General features: G+C 39.6%; 1 protein-coding gene across 1 annotated transcript in view; it reads left to right on the top strand.

The window, feature by feature from the left end:
- The window catches only part of RBM28 (RNA binding motif protein 28), a 182,782-nt gene that overhangs the window by 36,761 nt on the left and 119,295 nt on the right, over window positions 1-26,726 (top strand). Inside the window, exons 3-5 of the mRNA XM_053716329.1 lie at window positions 8,950-9,044; window positions 9,626-9,701; window positions 9,815-9,907. Of these exons, the coding sequence (XP_053572304.1) occupies window positions 8,950-9,044; window positions 9,626-9,701; window positions 9,815-9,907 (264 nt within the window). The remainder of the gene's footprint in view (window positions 1-8,949; window positions 9,045-9,625; window positions 9,702-9,814; window positions 9,908-26,726) is intronic.

The raw sequence follows: 26,726 nt of genomic DNA, 5'->3' as shown, positions 1-26,726 counted from the left end.
ATCTCCCTTAGCTGCAGTAGAGCTAGGATACCCTTCTGCCCACAAAAACGAGTCAACGCTGCGATTGAGGGTCAAACAAGAACTCAGGACTGGGATGCCCAGCCTGCTTTTTATTAAGGTTACATGCACACAGGGCACTCCCAGGGGGAGAGGGGGGGAAGCACAAAATCCCCCATCACACATTTAGATAGAGAGCACTGTCCTTTGACAGGCCACAATAGGATTACAGTACTTAAGATAACAAGTTTACAAGTTCATCTTATCAATTAGCAGTCTGGCTCCAGAGGTGATTAGACAATAGTTTCTAAAAGCTGAAAAAAAAGAGTTAACTCTTTATGAAATGAAACTTGTTACAGTTTTCTTGGAGCCCTTCTTAGGCGCTGGCTTGCTGGTTCAGGCATTGCTGCTGGGAAATAAGCTCTTCACAACAGAATAACTAATGCTTCTGTAACATTGCTCCCTTTCTGTGGAACACTCTGGCAGACACGGTCTGACCCCTTTTCGGGGCAGACTAAGGCTGTCCAGACCGCTGGTTATGCGGGGCTGAGGTCGGTTTGTCTGGACAACCCGTCGGCGTTGCCATTCTGTTTCCCAGGTCTGTAAGTAATGGTGAAATTGAAGGTTTGCAACGATAAGCTCCAACGTAATAGCCTGCCGTTATCTCCAGAGACCCGGTTCAGCCACACCAACGGGTTATGGTCGGTGACCAGAGTGAACTCCTGACCATATAAATAGGGAGTCAATTTCTTTAATGCCCACACCAAAGCCAAACACTCCTTTTCGACCGCTGCATAGCTGACTTCGCGGGGCAGGAGCTTCCGGCTGATGTAGGCAACTGGATGCTCCCCTCCATCTTCGCCTACTTGGCTGAGGACAGCTCCCAGCCCGAACATGGAAGCATCTGTATGGACGATAAAACGTTTGTTAAGGGCTGGGGCCGCCAAGACAGGAGCGTTAATTAGAGCATTTTTGAGAGCCTGGAAAGCCGTTTCACAGTGGGGAGACCACAGGACCTGTCGAGGTAAGTTCTTCTTGGTCAAGTCAGTCAGGGGTTTGGCAAGTGTGCTGTAGTCTGGTACGAACCGTCTATAGTACCCTGCCGTGCCCAGGAAGGCTAGGACCTGAGTCTTAGTGATGGGGGTGGGCCAATTGGCGACAGCTTCTATTTTGGCCGGCTCTGGTCGCTGCTTTCCACACCCCACCCGGTGACCCAGGTACTGTACCTCGGCCATCCCAAAGTGGCATTTTTCTGGCTTCAGAGTCAGGCCAGCAGCCCGGATCTGATCCAGAACCATTCCCACATGAGCTAAGTGGTCCTCCCAGGACTCACTGTGGATCGCTATGTCGTCCAGGTAGGCGCAAGCAAAACTCTGGAAGCCATCCAGGAGCCTATCCACCAAGCGCTGGAATGTAGCTGGGGCATTCTTCATCCCAAACGGCATTACCCTAAACTGATATAAGCCGAATGGGGTGACGAATGCCGACTTGGGGATAGCCTCCGGGGCCAGGGGAATCTGCCAGTAACCTTTGCAGAGGTCAATAGTGGTCAGGTAATTTCCCCTGGCTATACGATCGAGTAGCTCGTCTACCCTGGGCATAGGGTAAGCGTCCGTCACGGTATTTTCATTGAGCCTCCGATAGTCTACGCAGAACCGGGTGGTCCCATCTTTCTTGGGCACCAAGACAACTGGGGAGGCCCAGGGACTATCGGAGGGCTCAATTACCCTGAGCTGGAGCATCTCATCGATCTCCTTCTTCATTCCTGTCCTAACTGCTTCGGGGATTCGGTACGGAGCCTGGCACAAGGGAGCTTGTCCCGGAGTATCTACCTGGTGGGTGGTTAAAGTAGTGTACCCTGGCTTCGGGGAGAAGGTGAGGTGTTTGGACTGGAGGAGTTGGTTGAGCTGCTCCCTTTCAGTGGGGCTAAGTCGGTCCCCTATCTGAACCTGCGCCACTATACCTGTGGGGAGGCTCTTTTCTAATAGGTCTGGAATAGGTAAACTGTCGGGGTCTTCCTGAGGGGAACAACATACGGCCGTCACGTTCTCTGGTCGCTCAAAATATTCCTTGAGCATGTTTACATGGAATGTCTTTCTAAGATTGTTGTCGTGGCAGCTAGCTATCACATAAGTGGTGTCTCCCCTTTTCTCTACGATCTGGTAGGGACCCTGCCAGGACGCCTGCAATTTGTCTGTCTTCACCGGCTTAAGTACTAACACCTTTTGTCCTATGGTGAAGATTCTCTTTCGGGCCCCCCGATCGTACCATACTTTCTGTCTTCTCTGGGCCAACTGGAGATTAGCCCGCACGGATTTGGCTAATTGCTCCATTCGGTCCCTGAGTTCCAGCACGTATGGCACAATTGGGACACCGTCAGCCTCCATCTCTCCCTCCCAGTGCTCCCGGATCAGGTTTAGGGGTCCCCGTACCTTTCTTCCGTAGAGCAACTCGAAGGGAGAGAACCCTGTCGTTTCCTGGGGCACCTCCCGATAAGCAAATAGGAGGTGCGGCAGGAAGCGTTCCCAGTCTCGGTATTCCTGAGTGAACGTCTTGAGCATTTGCTTGAGGGTCCCATTGAACCTCTCACACAGCCCGTTCGTCTGGGGGTGGTATGGGGAGCTTAGGAGGGACTTAATTTTGCAAACCTGCCAGAGTTGTTGGGTCAATTCAGCCGTAAATTGGGTGCCTCGGTCGGATAGGATTTCTTTTGGAAATCCTACCCGGGAGAACACCTGTACTAGTGCATTCGCTACCGTATCCGCTTGTATGTTGGATAGGGCGACAGCCTCTGGGTACCTGGTAGCGTAGTCCACTACGGTAAGAATGTATCGCTTACCGGAGGGACTAGGGGTAGCCAGTGGTCCCACTAGGTCAATAGCAACCCGGCTGAAGGGTTCCTCTACAATGGGCATATTTACTAGCTGGGCTTTAGGGTGATCGCCTCGCCTTCCTACTCGTTGACACACATCGCAGGTGTTACAGTAAGTTCTAACGTCAGCGTGCACCCCTGGCCAAAAGAACGTGTGAGTAATGCGGTGTAGGGTACGGGTAACGGCTAGGTGGCCTGCTAAGGGGATGTCGTGGCCTATTTTGAGGATTTCTTGACGGTATTTGTGGGGCACTACCAGCTGTCGCCTACGCTGTCCCCTTTTCTCTGTCCAGCGGTATAGTTTCCCTTTTTCCCATAAGAATGTTTCGTTATCTGCCCCGCCCCCTCCGGTCTCTGCTCGTTCCCGGTACTTTTGTAAGGTCGGGTCAGTCTTAGACTCTGCCTCGAAGGCATCTGGGGTGTCCCAGGGTATGGGGCCTAACCTGTCAGGCAAGGTCGGGGTAGGTCTTACCTGTGTCTCCCGCACTGGTGAGAGCTCTCGCTCCGTCCGGGCTTGGGCCCGTGTAGTCACTGGGTCCGCCTCGTTGTTGCATACTGGAGCATAGGCAGAAGTCATGGGGCCCAAATCGTTGCCCAGTAGTACTTCGGCAGGTAAATTATCCATTAGGCCCACGTTCACAGCCCCCCTTTCCCGCTCCCCAATCAAGATGCACTTTAGCTGTTGGAATTTTGTACACATCCCCCCCCGCCACTCTAACGGCCACAGTCTGTCCGGATCGCTTGTGCTCTGGCACCAAATGACTCTGTACCAGCGTGATAGTAGCCCCTGTGTCTCGCAATCCCTCGGTAGATCGCCCCTCGAGCCATACCCTCTGCCGATGGTGCTGGCGGTTATCTGAGGCAGCATATACAGGGTCTGCCTCGTGAAGCGGCCCCACATATCCCTCCATAGGGGCCTCTTGGTTAACACAGAGGGCCCGGGCCGGACGATAGGACCCAGAGGGGTAATTGTAATTCCTGGGTGTCTGGTGCGTATTAAGGGGGCAGCTAGCCATGAAATGCCCTGGTTGCTTGCATCGGTGGCAAGTCGGTCTGGGACGCTCAGAGCTGTTATTGGGTGGTCCTGAGTGTCGGACGGGCCCTGTGGGCACCGGGGCTCGGAATTCAGCACGAGGGGGTGCACGGTAAACCTCTCTGGGTTCGACCCGTGCTGGAGCTCGGTAGTTCATGGGTTCGTGAAGACGGGAGTCATAATGTTCATCGGCCAATTTGGCTGCTTCTTCTAAGGTAGAAGGCCGCCAGTCTCGCAGCCATTCCTTCCCTTGCTGTTCCATGCCATTATAAAAATGTTCTAAGAGAAACAATTGTAAAATTTCCTCCCCAGTCACCGCTTTACTTCCGCTCAGCCAGTGATTTGCCGCTCTCCGCATTCGGTGCGCCCATTCCATATGGGTATCGTTAGGCTTCTTTTCCGTGCCCCGAAACTGTCGGCGATACGTGTCCGGAGTTACAGCGTACCGTCGCAACAGTGTCTCCTTAACTAGCTCATACTGTGTCACTTCCTCAGCACCCAGAGTACGAAAGGCTTCCAGGGCTCGCCCGGATAGTTTCCCAGACAATATCGTGGGCCACTCTCTGTTGGGAATCTGGTGCAGGGCACATTGCCTTTCGAAGTCCGCCAAATATTCATCAATCCCTGTCTTGCTCTCTAGGAAGGGTCGAAATGCTGCATAGGGTATCTTGGGCCTCCCAGCATTTTCGACAGGGATGATTACCTGCGGGGCTTCAGCATTGCGGTGTGCGTTCGCTAGGTTGAGTTCGTGGGCTCGAGTCTCTCGTATATCCTCGTCCGCCTCCGCCATCAACTGCTGTACCAATTCCATGGAGGGGTTCGGCCCGTATAATGAGAGCCTTTCCCGAACAATCCTGGTTTTTTCGTCACTAATCGTGGTCGGTGTTTCCGCCATTGTGAAGCTCTGATCCAGTTCGGTCAATTCTGCGATCAGCTCTCTCCTCGGCCGGTTGCTGGCGTACCCCCCTCTGCTTTCAAGTAAATCCTTTAGGGTTGTACGCTTCAATTTTTCGTAAGCGCTCTCCATCCGTTCTGTACCTCTCCTAGGAAATCCAGGAAAATCCCGCCGCTGCCGCCAAATGTTACGGTTACCCTTAGTCTCGCTGAGAGATGGACCGCTTAGTAGCCTGGATCCCTATTGCTAAAGAGGGGAGAAGCTGCTTTCCATAGTATTCTATATGAGTCTCGCAAATATAGAATAATCTCCCTTAGCTGCAGTAGAGCTAGGATACCCTTCTGCCCACAAAAACGAGTCAACGCTGCGATTGAGGGTCAAACAAGAACTCAGGACTGGGATGCCCAGCCTGCTTTTTATTAAGGTTACATGCACACAGGGCACTCCCAGGGGGAGAGGGGGGGAAGCACAAAATCCCCCATCACACATTTAGATAGAGAGCACTGTCCTTTGACAGGCCACAATAGGATTACAGTACTTAAGATAACAAGTTTACAAGTTCATCTTATCAATTAGCAGTCTGGCTCCAGAGGTGATTAGACAATAGTTTCTAAAAGCTGAAAAAAAAGAGTTAACTCTTTATGAAATGAAACTTGTTACAGTTTTCTTGGAGCCCTTCTTAGGCGCTGGCTTGCTGGTTCAGGCATTGCTGCTGGGAAATAAGCTCTTCACAACAGAATAACTAATGCTTCTGTAACAATAGGAATAAACTAGAAAGTTGCTTAAAATTATATGCTCTATCTGAATCATGAAATAAAAAAAAAAATTGGGTTTCATATCCCTTTAACACTTTCAGCTGGTGTAGTTTAATCGATGACGGTGATGAATGAGACACGGTAGGTAACTGTCTTTTAACGCCATGTGCTCTCTGTATATGCTCTGAGCAGTGATCTGCTACAGCTCTTTAGCACATTTCAAGTGTCAGTAATAAAAGCTAAACCAGATGCTACCATGCATGGGATTTATGTCTAACCCTGTAATATCTTAGTAGTAGTATGTGCCTCTTTATAACTGGACCCTAGGGACTGATTCATCACTGGCTGATGAGAACTCCCCCTGTTTAATTGGTGGACAGGGACACACCTCACAGACAAAACACAGAAAAACAAAATACTTTCCATACAGGCCCATCTGTTTTACAAGCTAAATGTGTATTTATACCGTTTTATAGAGGTGATACAATTCCATAAACACGTGTATTTATACCATTTATAGAGGTGATACAATTCCATAAACACGTGTATTTATACCATTTATAGAGGTGATACAGTTACATAAACACGTGTATTTATACCATTTATAGAGGTGATACAGTTACATAAACACGTGTATTTATACCATTTATAGAGGTGATACAGTTACATAAACACGTGTATTTATACCCTTTATAGAGGTGATACAATTACATAAACACGTGTATTTATACCCTTTATAGAGGTGATAAAATTACATAAACACGTGTATTTATACCCTTTATAGAGGTGATACAGTTAGCTAACGTGTGTATTTATACCCTTTATAGAGGTGATACAGTTAGCTAAACATGTGTATTTATACCGTTTTATAGAGGTGATAGAATTCCATAAACACGTGTATTTATACCATTTATAGAGGTGATACAGTTAGCTAAACGTGTGTATTTATACCCTTTATAGAGGTGATACAATCACATAAACACGTGTATTTATACCCTTTATAGAGGTGATACAATTACATAAACACGTGTATTTATACCCTTTATAGAGGTGATACAGTTAGCTACACGTGTATTTATTTATACCCTTTATAGAGGTGATACAATTAGCTAAACATGTGTATTTATACCCTTTATAGAGGTGATACAGTTAGCTACACGTGTATTTATTTATACCCTTTATAGAGGTGATACAATTAGCTAAACATGTGTATTTATACCCTTTATAGAGGTGATACAATTACATAAACACGTGTATTTATACCCTTTATAGAGGTGATACAGTTAGCTAAACGTGTGTATTTATACCCTTTATAGAGGTGATACAATTAGCTAAACATGTGTATTTATACCCTTTATAGAGGTGATACAATTACATAAACACGTGTATTTATACCCTTTATAGAGGTGATACAGTTAGCTAAACGTGTGTATTTATACCCTTTATAGAGGTGATACAGTTAGCTAAACATGTGTATTTATACCCTTTATAGAGGTGATACAGTTAGCTAAACATGTGTATTTATACCCTTTATAGAGGTGATAGTTAGCTAAACGTGTGTATTTATACCCTTTATAGAGGTGATAGTTAGCTAAACGTGTGTATTTATACCCTTTATAGAGGTGATACAATTAGCTAAACATGTGTATTTATACCCTTTATAGAGGTGATACAGTTAGCTAAACATGTGTATTTATACCCTTTATAGAGGTGATAGTTAGCTAAACGTGTGTATTTATACCCTTTATAGAGGTGATACAGTTAGCTAACGTGTATTTATACCCTTTATAGAGGTGATACAATTAGCTAAACACGTGTATTTATACCCTTTATAGAGGTGATACAGTTAGCTAAACATGTGTATTTATACCCTTTATAGAGGTGATACAGTTAGCTAACGTGTGTATTTATACCCTTTATAGAGGTGATACAGTTAGCTAAACATGTGTATTTATACCCTTTATAGAGGTGATACAGTTAGCTAACGTGTGTATTTATACCCTTTATAGAGGTGATACAGTTAGCTAAACATGTGTATTTATACCCTTTATAGAGTTGATACAATTACATAAACGTGTGTATTTATACCCTTTATGGAGGTGATACAATTAGCTAAACAAGTGTATTTATAGCCTTTATAGAGGTGATACAATTACATAAACTCGTGTATTTATACCCTTTATAGAGGTGATACAGTTAGCTAAACACGTGTATTTATACCCTTTATAGAGGTGATACAGTTAGCTAAACATGTGTATTTATACCCTTTATAGAGGTGATACAATTAGCTAAACATGTGTATTTATACCCTTTATAGAGGTGATACAGTTAGCTAAACGTGTATTTATACCCTTTATAGAGGTGATACAATCACATAAACACGTGTATTTATACCCTTTATAGAGGTGATACAATTACATAAACACGTGTATTTATACCCTTTATAGAGGTGATACAATTACATAAACACGTGTATTTATACCCTTTATAGAGGTGATACAATTACATAAACACGTGTATTTATACCCTTTATAGAGGTGATACAATTAGCTAAACTTGTATTTATACCGTTTTATAGAGGTGATACAATTAGCTAAACATGTGTATTTATACCCTTTATAGAGGTGATACAATTAGCTAAACACGTGTATTTATACCCTTTATAGAGGTGATAGTTAGCTAAACATGTGTATTTATACCCTTTATAGAGGTGATACAGTTAGCTAAACATGTGTATTTATACCCTTTATAGAGGTGATACAGTTAGCTAAGCACGTGCATTTATACCCTTTATGGAGGTGATACAGTTAGCTAAGCACGTGCATTTATACCCTTTATGGAGGTGATACAGTTAGCTAAGCACGTGCATTTATACCCTTTATGGAGGTGATACAGTTAGCTAAACACGTGTATTTATACCCTTTATAGAGGTGATACAGTTAGCTAAACACGTGCATTTATACCCTTTATAGAGGTGATACAGTTAGATAAGCACGTGCATTTATACCCTTTATGGAGGTGATACAGTTAGCTAAGCACGTGCATTTATACCCTTTATAGAGGTGATACAGTTAGCTAAACACGTGTATTTATACCCTTTATAGAGGTGATAGTTAGCTAAGCACGTGCATTTATACCCTTTATGGAGGTGATACAGTTAGCTAAGCACGTGCATTTATACCCTTTATGGAGGTGATACAGTTGGCTAAGCACGTGCATTTGTGCAATAATGAAGTGCTGTACCATATCCGATCATTTTATTATGGCAGCTGGGTGGTTTGTTTTACAGCAGTTTATATGCTCTAATAATGAGTTATTATTGTGGTTTGTCTTGTTATATTGTGACTGCATTGTGCCTTCACTGCTCTATCACTCATCTCCTTTGTTTTTACCACAGAATCTTCTGATCCTCCTAAGAAAGAGCAGAATCTTAAACAAAAGACGCTTTGGCAGAAGAAGGCCCGGCTGATCATCCGTAACCTGAGCTTTAAGGTGCGTGTTTGATCTTACAGCTGTCGCACGTGCCACATCTAGAAGATATAATAAACAAAGGGTGACCACATAGTGTAGTATTGCAAATAAATTAAGAATTTGAAGAAACATGTGTCAACTCACACTTAGTTTTGGCACCTAGGGATAAAGTTGCAAATGCGCCGGCTGACACAGCAGTAAAGGGAATCTGCATATCTTCCTAAGTGCATCCGGGAATTGCTCCACACCGCCACCTCCAACAGCGCATACATCGCCAACTTTGGATAAAAAAAATAGTTTATTCAACAACGTGTTTCTTGGTCAGCTGACCGAGAATTCCCCAGGCTCTAAAATATGTTTTAGACCCCTTTCTCAAATTTCTGCAGAATTGAGAGCTTTAAGGTGCGTGTTTGTAAGAGGGATCTTACAGCTGTCACAAGTGACATGCAACATGGGTTATAGGTCATTTATGTGTCCTGGTACCTCTAAGTATATCTATTGCTTATCTTGCTAACAAGCTGACCTCGTTCAGACTGTCTCAATGCACCTGTAGGGCAAGTCATATAGAGCTGTGCGCCCTATCACTGTGTGTTTTATTTCAGTGCTCGGAAGAAGATCTCAAGAATCATTTCTCTAAATTTGGTTCCGTCCTAGAGGTCAGCATTCCAACCAAGCCAGGTACTGACACATTTTATTGTACCATAAATATTCCTGTCCTGCTAACCCAGCCGGCAGACCACGTGTGCCAGGTGTATATTACGCTTCCAGTGTTGTCTCTCTCTGTCTTGTAGATGGGAAGATGAGAGGTTTTGCCTTTGTGCAGTTTAAGAACATGATGGAGGCCGGTAAGGCTCTGAAAGGCACCAACATGAAGAGTATAAAAGGTGAGTGTCAAAAAGGAAAAAAGAAGGGCGCCTCCTAGTGTAGCCAATACATCAATATAGACATAAAAGGTAAGTGAAGATGGGTACTCAAAATATAGAAAGGCAAAAGTAATGCCTAGGATAGCAGACTGAGAATTCAGTGTCTCAGCTCACTGTGCACCAAAGCGGGCTGCTCCTTCCGGAACCAACAGTGGACTCAACAATCTAGAATCAATAAAGAAAGGGCGCCTCCTGGTGCGGATCAACAGAGCATTCAGACCCAATAAAATCCCAAGTAGAAGAGGGTACTCACATTGATGAAAGCACCTGACAGTGCTAATCAAGCCTATTGGATGGTTTTAGTGGCCCAGCTCATGCAACCTGATAGTTGTCAGTATATGGCTGGGTTATAACACAATATATTTAATAATTTGTCTTTAAAATAAACCCTTAATCAATATGCATATACTAGAAACCATAAAATTAATATAAATTCCTGAATTATTTTTATTAGTTGATATCTATAAACACATTGAAATATATTTGTAGGAACCAGAGTATGAGTCAATACTATACACTTTTAAAACTATTAAAATATGCTATGCAAAGTTCATAAAAGTTTACCTTTAAAACTAGCCCTATTCACAATAGCCTTTCATTCAATTAACACAATGAGATTCCAAGATATTAGCTACTAACATTCAACAGTACAATCAGCTATATATCTACAATTTGTTCTAATACAATTCTAATTAGGACACTAAAAGTACATATATTCTTAATGTAAACAGTCACTTTAAATGTCCATTTATCTAGCTGAAATAAATTCTTATTTACTTATAATTAAAACCAATTTTGATATATATATATATATATATATATATATTATTTTTTTTTTTTTTTAATTTTTTTTTCTTTCAAAGATAAATTACTTAGCATACAAAAGACAAACTTAACACTATACAGATTAAAATACAGGGTGCCCCCTTTAAATCTATTAATTACAATTTGACTATGGTCTTACAAATTACGTTTGTTTAAAATATAAAAAATTCGAGCAACCATACATCACCAAAATTGACCAAATCGATAATTCAGCTCCCAAATTTGTTCCACCTCATATGAAAATAAGTGTAATTGCAATTGATAAGAGAAAGTATGGCCCACTTTGCTTATAGTTTGACTGTGTCCCACGCAACAGTTTTCAGTCAGTTTAGCAAAATCATCATCAGCCCCCTCTCCTATCGTGTAGGATTATTACAGCAAGCCAGAAATCACTCCTAGACAGCCTGTTTCGTTCTTTTTGAAACTCATCAGTAGGAGATAGATTTCTGGTTGCTGCATTGGTAAAGCTATTTTCAAGGTTAAACCAAAATTCATTTAAATTATGGGGGGGAGATACAAATCTGAAATTAAAATCCTCTGTCTCAAAATTAAATCAATGTAAATCTTTGCATAGGAAATTAGCACATCTAGTCAAGTATCCCCGCTTGCTTTTCCCCATAAATAACTTGTATACAATGTTACCAATGCACAAGAAAATTCTGGGTAATTTTCAGTTTATCTCCCCCCATAATTTTAATGAATTTTGGTTTAACCTTGAAAATAGATTTCTGGTTGCTGCATTGATAAAGCTATCTCCTACTGATGAGTTCCAAAAAGAACGAAACAGGCTGTCTAGTGAGTGATTTCTGGTTTGCTGTAATAATCCTGTTAAAAGGATAGCTGTGTTAAAACAGTATTATTTTGAAGCAAAAAACTGAGAATTTGCATAACTTACCCAGAATTCTCTTGTGCATTGGTAACATTGTATATGAGTTACTTCTGGGGAAAAGCAAGCGGGGATACTTGCCTAGATGTGCTAATTTCCTATGCAAATATTTACATTTATATATTTATCATACTGTTATGAAATAGATTATAACTTAGTTGCTAAATTATTAAATGAACTATCTCCCTGATGTCTAATGCAGTTGGATAATACACCCAATTAATGTTGTCAGATATTAATTTTTTGGTATACTGAGTTGAAAGTGCATTCCGGAGGGACCAATTATATTAATCTAAACTATGTCTATAATATAAGATGATAAAAAAAATATATATATTAAGAACTATAAAATTACCTTTAGGTGTCACTAATGTAATTACAAATAATCTGATGGTGATATGTAATATGATATGTAACCTCTTATAGATATTTTTTATTCACCATTGGCTATTAAATTATACAATTCTAATACATATATAAATAGTGTCTCTCAAAAAAAGGATAAATATAACATCTATAAAAATCATAGATGCATATATCACTAACAATATTCCCATCCACCAGAGAGGGATGAGACCAAAAAAATAAAATAAATATAAAAGTAGTATCAAATAGTGTACTATAAAAATAGTGAATGGTAGGGATATAGTGTTAATGTTATTATATAATGTGTCTGTTAATGGTATTAACGTTCATAGGAATAATGATAATACTAAAGTATTAATGTTATTATATGATGTGTCTATGTTCATAATAGGGATAATGTTTGTGATAAAAAAAATATTATTATGAGTGTGAATATAATAAGTGATATAATAAGTGATATAATAAGAAATGATAACAATGATAAACAAGTATGATACTATAAATATAAAAAGCATTAAATTCTAATTAACCTATTATGTCATAAATTAAAAAGCACCGGTGTCAATAACTTCATTGAGACCATCTGGGTATAGTGATCCAAATTTATAAATCCAGTAAGTCTCCCGTTGATGGAGCCTGGACATTCTATTTTGGTAATTATTATTTATTTATTTATTATGTAGGACAACTTCTAAGGGTGTCATTTTCATATGGCATCGTCCAATACCATGTATATGGGTATGGTGTCTTGAGGTGCTATATTTATTTAAGCCTCTTTCAATGCTCCTAAGATGTTCCGACCATCTTTGGCGTACCTTCCTGCAATGGGATACCTTTTGTTAACAGATAACATAAAGGTCAAACAAGGGACACCTGTTACTATTTAGATCCTGATGATCTTTCTGAAGAACTATTTGAAGGTACTATACATACTAATTTAGCATTACCATCTAATTTTTGTCCCAAAAAAGGATGTTGCTTACCTTCACCTTTTCCAAAGTAGTTTTTAGGAACTCACTCAAAATCTTCCATAACCAAACGGTAAACATGGTAATGTTTGGCATAATGAAAAAATTGCTTTGGAAAATCTAGCATCAGATGATATTATTATTATTATTATTATTTATTATTATTATTATTATTATTATTATTATTATTATTATTATTATTATTATTATCATCCAGGCGGATAAATGAGGAGGGATTGTTATCCAGAATTATGAGGATTATATTATTAAAGCTCAACAAATATATTAGACAAAGAATATTATAAAAAAACTGGATAAAGATCCCACAGACATGTTCATGAAAGAGCTTATGAAACATCTCTTTTTGGGTAGCAATGAAGGTATTAACAGGGAAAAGAATTGCCTTACCCCAAGAAATCCGAATATCCCGTACTATTACCATCTGTCTAAGATACACAAGATTGTATCTAAGCCTCCTGGTAGACCCATTATTGCTGGTATTAATAGTATGACAGACTGTCAGCTTATATAGATTTTTATCTACAGAGATATGTCTATGGAGGTCTTTGAACTGCAAGGGACAGGTCTGTAAAATTAACTGTCGTGCCAAGCGGCCGCTTAGAAATTGATATAAAACTTACTGTTGGGGTGTCTATAACTAGAAACGGGGGCGGCCCCTTGACATCCCAATAGCAAGTTATATGAACCTTTAATTTTAAGGGGCCGCCCCTGTTTCTAGTTATAGACACCCCAACAGTAAGTTTTATATCAATTTCTAAGCGGCCGCTTGGCACGACAGTTAATTTTACAGACCTGTCCCTTGCAGTTCAACAACCTATAGTCTCATAGTTTTAAGGGGTCTCACTTTCAACAGTTTTCTTTTCATTAGGCCTTTTAAGTATCTCAATTTATCACTTACTATTACACATTGAGCCCATCAATACAATAGGAGTTATTGGTGTTAATTACTAGAGCAACACTTATACACAGCGGACAGTAGTAAGACCTAGCTTCTAGTTCATCAGAATGTCACGTCTCCCTCAGTTGGAGCAGCAACACCAACTATGAATTGCTGTTTTTTTTAGTGATTGTTCACCTCTTCGATCCTTGTTTTATACATGAGTATTTCAGACTTGCCCAATGCAAACACTGTCATTTCCAGATCGCCAATCACATAATTAGTTACAAATCCATTAGATAGTTTAAAATAATGTCTAAGTATTGCCAAATCGTCGTCAATCATTTATAAATCCCAAGATGCTTTATTAGAATGTCTAAAAGTTTTTCTCCTTAGGCTCTCTATATCGAGAGTTCACGTCATGCTGTAACCTTCCTGTCCAAAACCACGTCCTTTCTGACAACCACAATGTATATATTCTGTTCTTAAAACGGCTGATAAAAGCCAGTAAGCATGATTCACGGCCAATTTCTAGCAGCTCTCCAAACTATAGAGTTTTCTCAAACGACTCACATTTAACAACACCACTTTGATCCTAATTTTACTTCGCTATTAGATCTGACAGATTCACGTTTACATCATATCAGCTGCTTGAGAGGAGTAAGCCGATATAATTCCCCATTGGTTGCCTGTAACTCACATGGTGTAAACAAACCATGACAGGCTAAGCATCAAAACAAAAAGACCCTTCTATGATTGGCTGGTTCACGAGTCACATGATAAAAGTGACGTGAACATCTACGGCGAACACAAACTACTATGAAGCCATACAGTACTTGCTAATCTGTTAATTTAATTGTGAAAGACCATAAATAGCATTTGGCCATTATATTAAAGAGAAACACATAAAACACTAATCAGAATAGGTTTTATTCATTTACACTTCCGGTTTCTCACATCCGGTTTGGATTAAGACTAGATGCACGCCCATTACATAAAGGGTATATAAAGGGATCACAATACCAGTCTTGATAAAGGGCCAAAACGCGTTGACCTACTGGTAAGATTAACTCCTAAAAACTTCTTATATTTGGACCTATTACGCTATGGCACTCATTTTTTACACACACACACACACACACATATATATATTTCACCTTATGTCATTTTTTTCACTTTAATTTTTTCATTTTTATTTTTCATCATTTTTTCACTCGCCATGTCATTGTCAATTTAATTTTTGCGACTTTTTTCATTTCATTTTTGTGTGTCATCATTTGCACTAAGTGTGCCACATCCTCATCACCATTATATTTTTGTTCTCCATAGTCTTCATTTTTCACTCATTGTTCATTCATCTCACCATTTGAACATTGCTTGTACACCTTATTTATTGTTTAGACACACCACATTGGTCCTATGCGGACACAATTGCAAGAGATTGCACTTCACCTATTTGTGTCAATATTTGAGTCATAAATTCCAAAGCACATCAGAATCACTTCAAAACCAAATTACATCTGTCATAGGACTTCTCACTGTTTTTGCAATAGGTCCACACATATTGTATCTGTTACATGATTTCTTATTGTTTTTATATCATGGATCCATGAAGGAATATTTTATTATTACAAATTTTATTGTCAATTTTATCCTATATCGCTATTGGCACACACCTTTAGAGTGTAAATAAACATTGTTTTTATAGCATAGCCAATCGCCTCATATTTCTCAGCCATAGGCGCTGTACACACCACCCTTACAATTTTGCATTTCTTTGGGGCTAGTTAGGAGCCTTTTGTGCACAGCTTGAGGATCCACCTTAGCGCTTGGTCACTACTTATCTCTTTCCTTATCTAGTGAGGATCCCTATATGCCTGGGAAACAAAAAGATTATCTGATAGAATTAATAAGTTTGATATTAACTCATTACTTCAAATTTCTAGATGATTTCTATATTCAAATTAGAGGTACGGCTATGAGGACCAGATTTGCACCCAGTTTTGCAAACTTGTTTATGGGGATTTTCGAAAAACAGGTTTATACAATGCAAAATGGGTTAGCAATCTGCTCTTCTATGGCCGCTACATCGATGACCTGTTATTTATATGGAATGACTCATTAGAATCTATCGAATCCTTCAAAAAAGAGATTGATAAGATTGATATGGGCTTAGAATTCACACGCAATATACAGAAGGACCAAATTAATTTTTTAGACGTATCCCTAACATGGGATCTGAATAATTGCATCCAATGCTGTACTTATTTTAAGTCTGTAGATGGTAATAATAATTTTCTGGACTTTTACAGTAATCACTGTTCAAGTTGCAAACTAAACATCCCCTACAGTCAGTTTCTCCGGATACGTAGAAACTGTACTGAGTTAGATACTTCTGATACAAAAATGAGGATGAAGCTCTCCAAAATGCCCAATTGTAAAATGCTTTATTGGAATAAGTGCAGAGTCAAACAGCCACAACGTTTCGGGGAGCTATGCCCCTTAATCATGTGGTAAGTGATAATACAGGTACACCTGTTTAAATGGCTTTCACTGGGATTTTAACCCTTACAATCTTATGAAATGCCTACTATAAATGTAACAGCACCGTCTGCTGGTCAAAAACAGGTATATACAAGTACAAAAATTTAAAAACATACAGCTATGAAGCCTCTGAAAAAAGGATCACATATAAAAAGAATATAATCTAGAGAAAATTTCATCCAACTAATAATAGATATATTACATTAGCAGGTCAATTTGCAACAAAAACAATGTGCTGAAGAATTTGTGTACACAAGAGCAACACCAGTACTGTTAATACCATTAACAGACACATTATATAATAACATTAACACTATATCCCTACCATTCACTATTTTTATAGTACACTATTTGATATTATATTTTATATTTATTTTTTTGGTCTCATCCCTCTCTGGTGGATGAGAATATTGTTAGTGATACATGCATCTATGATTTTTATACAGTGGATATAGAAAGTCTACACACCCCTGTTAAAATGTCAGGTTTCTGTGATGTAAAAAAATGAGACAAAGATAAATCATTTCAGAACTTTTTCCACCTTTAATGTGACCTATAAACTGTACAACTCAATTGAAAAACAAACTGAAATCTTTTAGGTAAAGGGAAATAAAAATAAAAAACTAAAATAATATGGTTGCATAAGTGTGCACACCCTCTTATAACTGGGGATGTAGCTGTGTTCAGAATTAAGCAATCACATTCAAAATCATGTTAAATAAGAGTCATCACACACCTGCCATCATTTAAAGTGCCTCTGATTAACCCCAAATAAAGTTCAGCTGCTCTAGTTGGTCTTTCCTGACATTTTCTTAGTCGCATCCCACAGCAAAAGCCATGGTCCACAGAGAGCTTCCAAAGAATCAGAGGGATCTCATTGTTAAAAGGTATCAGTCAGGAGAAGGGTACAAAAGAATTTCCAAGGCATTAGATATAACATGGAACACAGTGAAGACCGTCCATCATCAAGTGGAGAAAATATGGCGCAATAGTGACATTACCAAGAACTGGACGTCCCTCCAAAATTGATGAGAAGACGAGAAGAACACTGGTCTGGGAGGCTACCAAGAGGCTTACATCAACATTAAAGGAGCTGCAGCAATATCTGGCAAGTACTGGCTGTGTGGTACATGTGACAACAATCTCCCATACTCTTCATATGTTTGGGCTATGGCATAGAGTGGCAAGACGAAAGCCTTTTCTTATGAAGAAAAACATCCAAGCCAGGTTAAATTTTGCAAAAAGACCTCTAAAGTCTCCCAAAAGCATGTGGGAAAAGGTGTTCTGGTTTGATGAAACCAAGGTTGAACTTTTTGGCCATAATTCCAAAAGATATGTTTGCCGCAAAAACACTGCACATCACCAAAAGAACACCATACGCACAGTGAAGCATGGTGGTGTCAGCATCATGCTTTGGGGCTGTTTTTCTTCAGCTGGAACTGGGGCCTTAGTCAAGGTAGAGGGAATAATGAACAGTTCCAAATACCAGACAATATTGGCACAAAACCTTCAGGCTTCTGCTAGAAAGCTGAACATGAAGAGGAACTTCATCTTTCAGCATGACAACGACCCAAAGCATAGATCCAAATCAACAAAGGAATGGCTTCACAAGAAGATTAAAGTTTTGGGATGGCCCAGACCTGAATCCGATTGAAAATCTGTTTGGTGATCTGAAGAGGGCTGCGCACAGGAGATGCCCTCGCAATCTGACAGATTTGGAGTGTTTTTGCAAGAAGAGTGGGCAAATCTTTCCAAGTCAAGATGTGCCATGCTGATAGACTCATACCCAAAAATACAGTGCTGTTATAAAATCAAAAGGTGCTTCAACCATATTTATTTTTATATTTTTTCTTCCTTCTACTTAAAGGGACAGTATTCACCCATTTTCATATAACTGCATGTAATAGACACTACTATAAAGAATAAGATGCACAGATACTGATATAAAAATCCAGTATAAAACTGTTTAAAAACTTACTTAGAAGCTCTCAGTTTAGCTCTGTTGAAAAGGTAGCTGGAAAGCCCACTGCAAGTGGCAAATAGGACACTCCCCCCCTTCTTTTGCATATGAAAAGACCCTTTACACAAACAGGAGCAAGCTGGAGAAGGTAGCTGACAGTATTCTCATAAAACTTTGGGGCTTGGTTAGGAGTCTGAAAATCAGAGCAAAGTTATTTAAAAATAAGCAAAACTATACATTTAAAAAAACTTTATGGGCTTTATAAATATATCATCTACAAAACATTTATGCAAAGAAAAAATGAGTGTATAATGTCCCTTTAAAACATTTCAGTTTGTTTTTCAATTGAGTTGTACAGTTTATAGGTCACATTAAAGGTGGAAAAAGTTCCTTTTATCTTTGTCTCATTTTTTTACATCACAGAAACCTGACATTTTAGCAGGGGTGTGTAGACTTTTTATATCCACTGTAGATGTTGTATTTATCCTTTTTTTTTTTAGACACTAATCACTTATATATGTATTAGAATTTTATAATTTAATAGCCAATGGTGAATTAAAATATCTATATGAGGTTACATATATTACATATCTGATTATTTGTAATGACATTAGCGACACCAAAAGGTAATTATATAGTTCTTAATAAATGTATATTATTTTTATCACCTTATATTATAGACATAGTATAGATTAATATTATTGGTCCCTTCGTAATGCACTTTCAACTCCATAGACCAAAAAAAATGAACGTCTGGCAGCATCAATTGGGTGTATTACCCGACTGCATTAGACATCAGGGCAATCGTTAAATAATTATTAAATTATTTCATAACAGTATGATTTGTGTGTGTGTATATATGTGTGTATGTGTGTATGTGTATATATATATATATATATATATATATATATATATATATATATATATATATATATATATATATATATATTTCAACGTAGGACTGCACTCACTACAATAAATAAGTTTTTATGCTGAAAATTCAGTAACGTTTCGGAGTCCAGACTCCTTCCTCAGACCAGAACAAACATGCACGTGAACACAGTGACTTATATATACATTAAGCCCCACCCATCAAACAAATTGAGTGTGAATTGCGCCAAAACTGTGGTTGTCATGGTGATGGCCCCCTATACCAAACAGTATTACCATAATACTAACATAATGAAATATTGTAAACAGATATCCACAAATTATAACAATGTATGTCCATGTAGTACAACAATTATGTTATCAAGCTGCAATAAGTTAAAAGTAATCTAGCACGAGATTCATGTTACAGAGTCATATTAACACAGGAGAAACAAGTCACTGTTACTATCCATTATGCTTATCTAACCGGTTGCCCATATGTAACAGTTAACATAATTTCCATAGTCATGGTTATGTCATAATCACATTGTCACATATAGCCTAAGCTAGCGCTGCACAGACCTAGAGAACTATTAAAGATTGGATTTGCACGATCTATGCCACTAATACTATAAGAGCACAATGTATGTCAAGTCTTTACAATAATCGTCAAATTGTCTTACATCCTACCTTATACTAAATTGCCTGTTCTGTATCCTTAGTCCGAATTACTTAATATGGTTGTGACTATGAGAAAATATTTCCTACCAGAGGAGTCTAATAACATATTGCCACCTTACATCTGAAACGGCCCCTCTCTTGTTATGTGCTTTAGTGTCTCATATATTGACAGCATGCTGCAACATGGCCACTAATTAGTCTCTGACAATTCTTTTACACTACTTTGACAGTCTCTGATGTTCGCCCAACAAAGGATTGGGAGATCGCACCAGGGTTACCATGACTACACATACACACTCGTAAACTGAGTGACGTCATCCGCATATGCTAATTAGCCATGCGGTATGAGGAATCGCACTACGGACGCCGGAGTTCTCTGCTCAGCGCCTCTTTTATGTACAGCTTGGATTATTATAGCTACACATTTGATAACTATTCTGGCCATATTAAGTAATTCGGACTAAGGATACAGAACAGGCAATTTAGTATAAGGTAGGATGTAAGACAATTTGACGATTATTGTAAAGACTTGACATACATTGTGCTCTTATAGTATTAGTGGCATAGATCGTCACTGTGTTCACTTGCATGTTTGTTCTGGTCTGAGGAAGGAGTCTGTGGACTCCGAAACGTTACCACAATAAATAAGTTTTTATGCTGAAAATCCAGTGAGTGCAGTCCTATGTTGAAATCCGGTGAATATTACTGATCTGGCACCCTGGTTGATGACTAGAGGAGATTGTGAGTGCAGATACATATGGAGGATATATATATATATATATATGCATACAGAAGAGAGAAGCGCTCTAACAGGAACGAACAGCAGCTCATCAGCTAGTTCTCTGGCGATTTACCACCTGGAGGAGCCTCTTTTAGACCAGTGTGCCTTTCACATTGGAAAACTATCCTGAAGCATATCAGTCTGATCCCGCCAGTTAAGGTCAGTCCAGCCCCGAAATACCAGGCAATTCTCCTTTGAACAAGGAACATGACAACCCCAGACGATCGTTTTGGCCTATTGGGCCTCATCGGTGAGGTGCAGCCACATTCCTCTAAGCAAGCACTGGCCAAGGAGTCCATATCTGGTTGCCCCTAACACCCATAGGGAGACTTCCCTAGGGTCATAATTAATTTGCATACAGAAGAGAGAAGCTGGGAAAGTCTCCCTATGGGTGTTAGGGGCAACCAGATATGGACCCCTTGGCCAGTGCTTGCTTAGAGGAATGTGGCTGCACCTCACCGATGAGGCCCAATAGGCCAAAACGATCGTCTGGGGTTGTCATGTTCCTTGTTCAAAGGAGAATTGCCTGGTATTTCGGGGCTGGACTGACCTTAACTGGCGGGATCAGACTGATATGCTTCAGGATAGTTTTCCAATGTGAAAGGCACACTGGTCTAAAAGAGGCTGCTCCAGGTGGTAAATCTCCAGAGAACTAGCTGATGAGCTGTTGTTCGTTCCTGTTAGAGCGCTTCTCTCTTCTGTATGTGCCGCACCCTTATGAATGACTCTTTGGGAATTGTTTCGTTCATGTGGGAGGGTCTTAGATACGTCACTTCACAACATTCATACTATTGATACTGACAAACATATGGTTCAGCTTGTAAACCTGTGATTTGGTTTTTAGTTTTTAGTTTAGCGTGTTATCGCTATATGTAAGTACTTCTCTTAGGGCTCTTATTGGGTTCAATACAATGTTTGCAACCGTCAAACTGTGTGTGTGTGTGTTTGATTAGCTTTATATGGAAACATGCATACATTTAATAGACGTTAATAAATGAAAATGTGAAATTGCATATACGTAACAAACAGTATCACTATGGGTATTATGATTGATTTATATGATGCCTTCTGTATTTGATTTATGTATAAATTGTACCATATGAACTTAGTAACATTATGTCTCAAGTTTTGATACATATTATTTTCAATCTTAATTAACCGACATCTGTTAGTTTGGGAGGTTACTTGCTCCTGATTGGTAGCTCTGTGTATATATTAGACTCCTAGTGCTGTGCAGCATTATATGCCTGAGGAAACGGCGCAGTAGACGCAGAGAAACGCATTGCAATATAGTGCTTGTTTTTTTATTTACTTTTTGTACTTATTTGTTTTTAAATACAATCTTTTACTCATATATTGAGCACTTTTTGAGTCTTTTTATCTACTGTCGTTTTGCTAATACCGGAGGACTTTCGGCGTTACTATCAGGTTGCATGAGCTGGGCCACTAAAACAGTCCAGTAGGCTTGGTTAGCACTGTCGGGTGCTTTCATCAGTGTGAGTACCCCCTTCTACTTGGGATTTTATTGGGTCTGAATGCTCTGCTGATCCGTACCAGGAGGCGCCCTTTCTTTATTATTAAAGGTCTGTGTGATATCTTCCAAATGTTTCTAATAGGATATACTTCCCTCATGTCTGCCCCCCACCTTGTGTTCTGCTCTCCCTCCTCTGTATGCTTCCCTCTGCCCCCCCCCTCACCTTGTATTCTGCTCTCCCCTCCTCTGTATGCTTCCCTGTGCCCCCTCCTCTGTATGCTTCCCTGTGCCCCCCCTCACCTTGTGTTCTGCTCTCCCCCCCTCCTCTGTATGCTTCCCTGTGCCCCCCCTCACCTTGTATTCTGCTCTCCCCTCCTCTGTATGCTTCCCTGTGCCCCCCCACCTTGTATTCTGCTCTCCCCCCTCCTCTGTATGCTTCCCTGTGCCCCCCCACCTTGTGTTCTGCTCTCCCCCCTCCTCTGTATGCTTCCCTGTGGCCCCCCCACACCTTGACCACTATGGAAGACAACAAGGGTATATTTAACCTCAGTTCTCACACATTGACCAAGGAAGAAAACTCCATATTGAAACTGGGCCTCTCATTTGCTCCAAGTAGAAGCCTGGACAAGTTCCAAACCTTCATCAATACCAAAGAATTTATACGAAAGTTGACATTAAAGAGATTCTTCGCCAAATCAGCAATCGAGAGAACCGTATATAAATCATACGAATACGATGATGTCTACAGACACACAGACTTGAAGCCTAAGTCTACATTTAACCCCACAAACAGCAAAGGAGTAGCCATAGAGGCCTTTGAAACAATTGTATGCAAAGAAATCAAAGATCTACACTCTAAGAAATTGAGACTAAAAACGCAGAATCTCTCTAAACAACAAATTGCAACCATAAAAAATTTGGAAGAAAACCATAACTTGATCATCAAACCGGCTGATAAGGGGGGCGGGATTGTCATCATGGACAAAAGGGATTACAAATCCGAAAACTCCAGAATCCTGAATGACCAAGAAACATATCGAAAACTACCTTCAAATCCGGTAGAGATTTATAAAAAGGAATTATTACAAATATTGGATCCAGCCAAAGAACAAGGAATACTAACCACTAAGGAATATAACTACATTAACATCAGTTATCCAATCACACCGGTACTATACCATCTGCCAAAGATTCATAAATCTCTACAGAAACCACCAGGTAGGCCGATTATTTCAGGTATCGGCTCTTTGAGCAGCAACCTATCTGAATACATTGACCTTAACCTCCAGAGATATGTGAAACAATTACCCTCATACCTCAAGGACTCTACCCAGATATTACATCTCTTACAAGAAACCCCATGGGAAGATGGCTATATTTTAGCAACATGTGACGTGATGTCACTATATACATGCATCCCCCATGAGGACGGACTAGAAGCAGTAAAATTCTTCCTTGATAAAGATCTGGAAATACCTGAGTCTCAGAAAGACTTCATTTTGGATGGAATCAAATACATCTTGACCCACAATTACTTCCATGATGATGGAAACTTTTACCAACAGATTTGCGGTACGGCGATGGGGACCAGGTTCGCGCCCAGCTATGCAAACCTATTCATGGGAAAATGGGAAAACATCTTCTGGGACTCATGCCCGGCAAGCGCGGACCTGGTCCTCTATCGCCGCTATATAGATGACATCATTATCATCTGGAAAGGGACCCAGGAGGACCTGAACTACACCATTGAAGTCATGAACAGAAGCACCAACAGTCTGAAATTCACTCATTCATGGAGTAAAACTGAACTCATCTTCCTGGATCTAAAAATAGAGGTCATAGACGGTAAGATCGAAACCTCTACTCACTTCAAAACAGTAGACAGTAACACATACATCCACAACATGAGCTGTCACCATAGAAATTGGAAGGAGAACATACCAAAAGGACAACTGGTAAGGATTAAGAAGAACTGCTCGACAGAAGAAAAATGGAATGAGCAAGCCAAAATCATCAAAACAAAGTTCCTGGAGAGAGGTTACAAGGAGAGTCTATTGGAACAGAAAAGCGAAGAAGTAAATAACATTGATAGAAATGAACTTTTGAAATATAAAGAAAAAACACCACGGACAGAAGATGACTCCCTCAATGTATTAATGATTACAGAATACAGCGAGAATAAGAGCATCATCGAAAAAATATTTCAAAAACACTGGTCAATTTTAAAAGAAGATGACCTGATTGGTGATAAAATTCCAGAAAGACCCAAATTTGTATACAGGAAAACCAGGAACTTACAGAATAGACTAGCTCCCAGTATAGAGAAAAATAGAAAAAAAGAAGAATCTGGGTATCAGAGACACATTCGGAAAAGAAGTGAAAGGCTTCTTCCCTTGCGGATCTTGTAAAGCCTGCAAAAACGGTAGTAAATCCAACACATTTTACAGTTTCAACACAAAACAAAGATATAAAATACATGAACTGATCAGATGTCAGGACAGCGGAGTGATTTACATACTGCAATGTTCATGTGGTCTACAATACGTGGGCCAAACCTCGAGGTCCTTGAGAGAAAGGATACGTGAACATCTACGACTTATCGAAAAACTAAACACAGATACCGCTTTATATAGACACTTTACAAGCAAACACAAGGGAAATATAAAGGACTTGACATATATGGGCATACAGAAGGTACGAAAAGATTGGAGAGGCGGCAATTACACAAAAAAATTACTAACCGCCGAGTCAAAGTGGATCTTTAATCTGGACTGTCTGTACCCTAAGGGGTTAAACAATAAAGAAGACCTCTCTCATTTATTTAATATGATATAACATCTCTACACCCACAAAAGAATCCTATCCCCTCGGGGTACTTTTCCCTAAGGCTGACTCTCCACTATTTTTCCCTAAGTCTGAATGTCCACCACCAAGGTTCCTCTCCCCATAATGAAGGAGATAAACTCTGTTGATCTAAAAGCACAGAAGCTTTTATCAGAAACTATCTACTAAAGACCCCAACCTCATTATAATCCTTACCCTTCAATCTCCTTCTCTAAGGCACTGGTCTCCATATGGAATCAATTTATATTAAGAAGAATAACTACAATCTTCTATATGAAGTTTCAAAACTCAAGTTAACGCAATTTGATGCAATCAAATCCCTCAACCAAGTATAGGAAACCGAGCCATACACTAGATACCAGGCCTCCTTTTATTATTTCATTCCTCCCACAGTCCCTGAAAACAATTAGCAATATTTTGTGTAAATACAAAGATACGCTAACAAAATCCGCTTTCCCTGCATGCTCAGCCAATTTGATCACGTTGATATTTCAACCAGCATCACACACAAGTCTATACTTCAGTCTATGAAAATAGCTAGAAATAGCACAAATTCTCAAAAGATAGGAACATTTTCATATCTGACTAACATTCAATCCAACATATTCCATCCAGTACACTGGTATTAAAAATTTTGTTAACCTGTTTTGTTTAACATATTTATCTGCGATATCAGCAAAGGGCTACAGGGGAAAGTATGTCTCTTTGCAGATGATACAAAAATTTGCAACAGAGTGGATGTTCCAGGGGGGGTAGACAAAATGAGAAGTGATATACAACAATTGGAGGATTGGACAAACGACTGGGATCTAAAGTTTAACACAGCAAAGTGTAAAATAATGCATTTAGGGAAGAAAAATCCAAATGTTAATTACAGACTCAATGACACTTTACTGACTTTTACAGACGAGGAACAGGACTTGGGAATTATTATTTCAGATGATTTAAAACTTAGTAAACAATGTAGTAAGGCAGCGAGTAAGGCTAGCAGAATGCTTGGATGTATTGGTAGAGGTATTTGCAGCAGAAATAGTAAGGTTCTTATGCCACTTTATAGATCATTAGTTAGGCCTCATCTTGAGTATTGTGTGCAGTTCTGGAGGCCATATCTTCAGAAGGATATTAACAAACTTGAATCTGTGCAAAGGAGGGCTACCAAAATGGTACATGGTCTAAAAAATAAAACTTACCAGGATAGGCTCAATGACCTAAATATGTATAGCTTAGAGGAGAGAAGGGAAAGAGGTGATATGATAGCAACTTTCAAGTACATTAAAGGGTTTAGTAAAACTGAGGCTGTGGGTATTTTACATAAAATGGAAAATTCAAGAACAAGGGGTCATGAGCTCAAGCTAAAGGGTAGTAGATTCAGGAGTAATTTGAGGAAGCACTTCTTTACAGAAAGAGTGATTGATTTATGGAATAAACTTCCTCAAGAGGTAGTAGCAACAAACACTGTGGGGGACTTTAAAAATGCATGGGACAAGCATAGGGCTATCCTACGAACTAGATAAGTTTATACTGTTAGGTAAGGTGGGGCAGACTTGCTGGGCCTATGGCTCTTATCTGCCGTCAATATCTATGTTTCTATGTTTCTATGTTTCTAACCTATCATATCTCTGAGATCCAATAAACAAAGATTTTCCCCAAGTCCACACCAACCCCCGAAATGATGATTCACTA

The sequence above is a fragment of the Bombina bombina genome, chromosome 6 (genome assembly GCF_027579735.1).
Source record: "Bombina bombina isolate aBomBom1 chromosome 6, aBomBom1.pri, whole genome shotgun sequence".
Classification (NCBI taxonomy): domain Eukaryota; kingdom Metazoa; phylum Chordata; class Amphibia; order Anura; family Bombinatoridae; genus Bombina; species Bombina bombina.
This window is presented reverse-complemented; position numbering and strand designations above follow the sequence as displayed.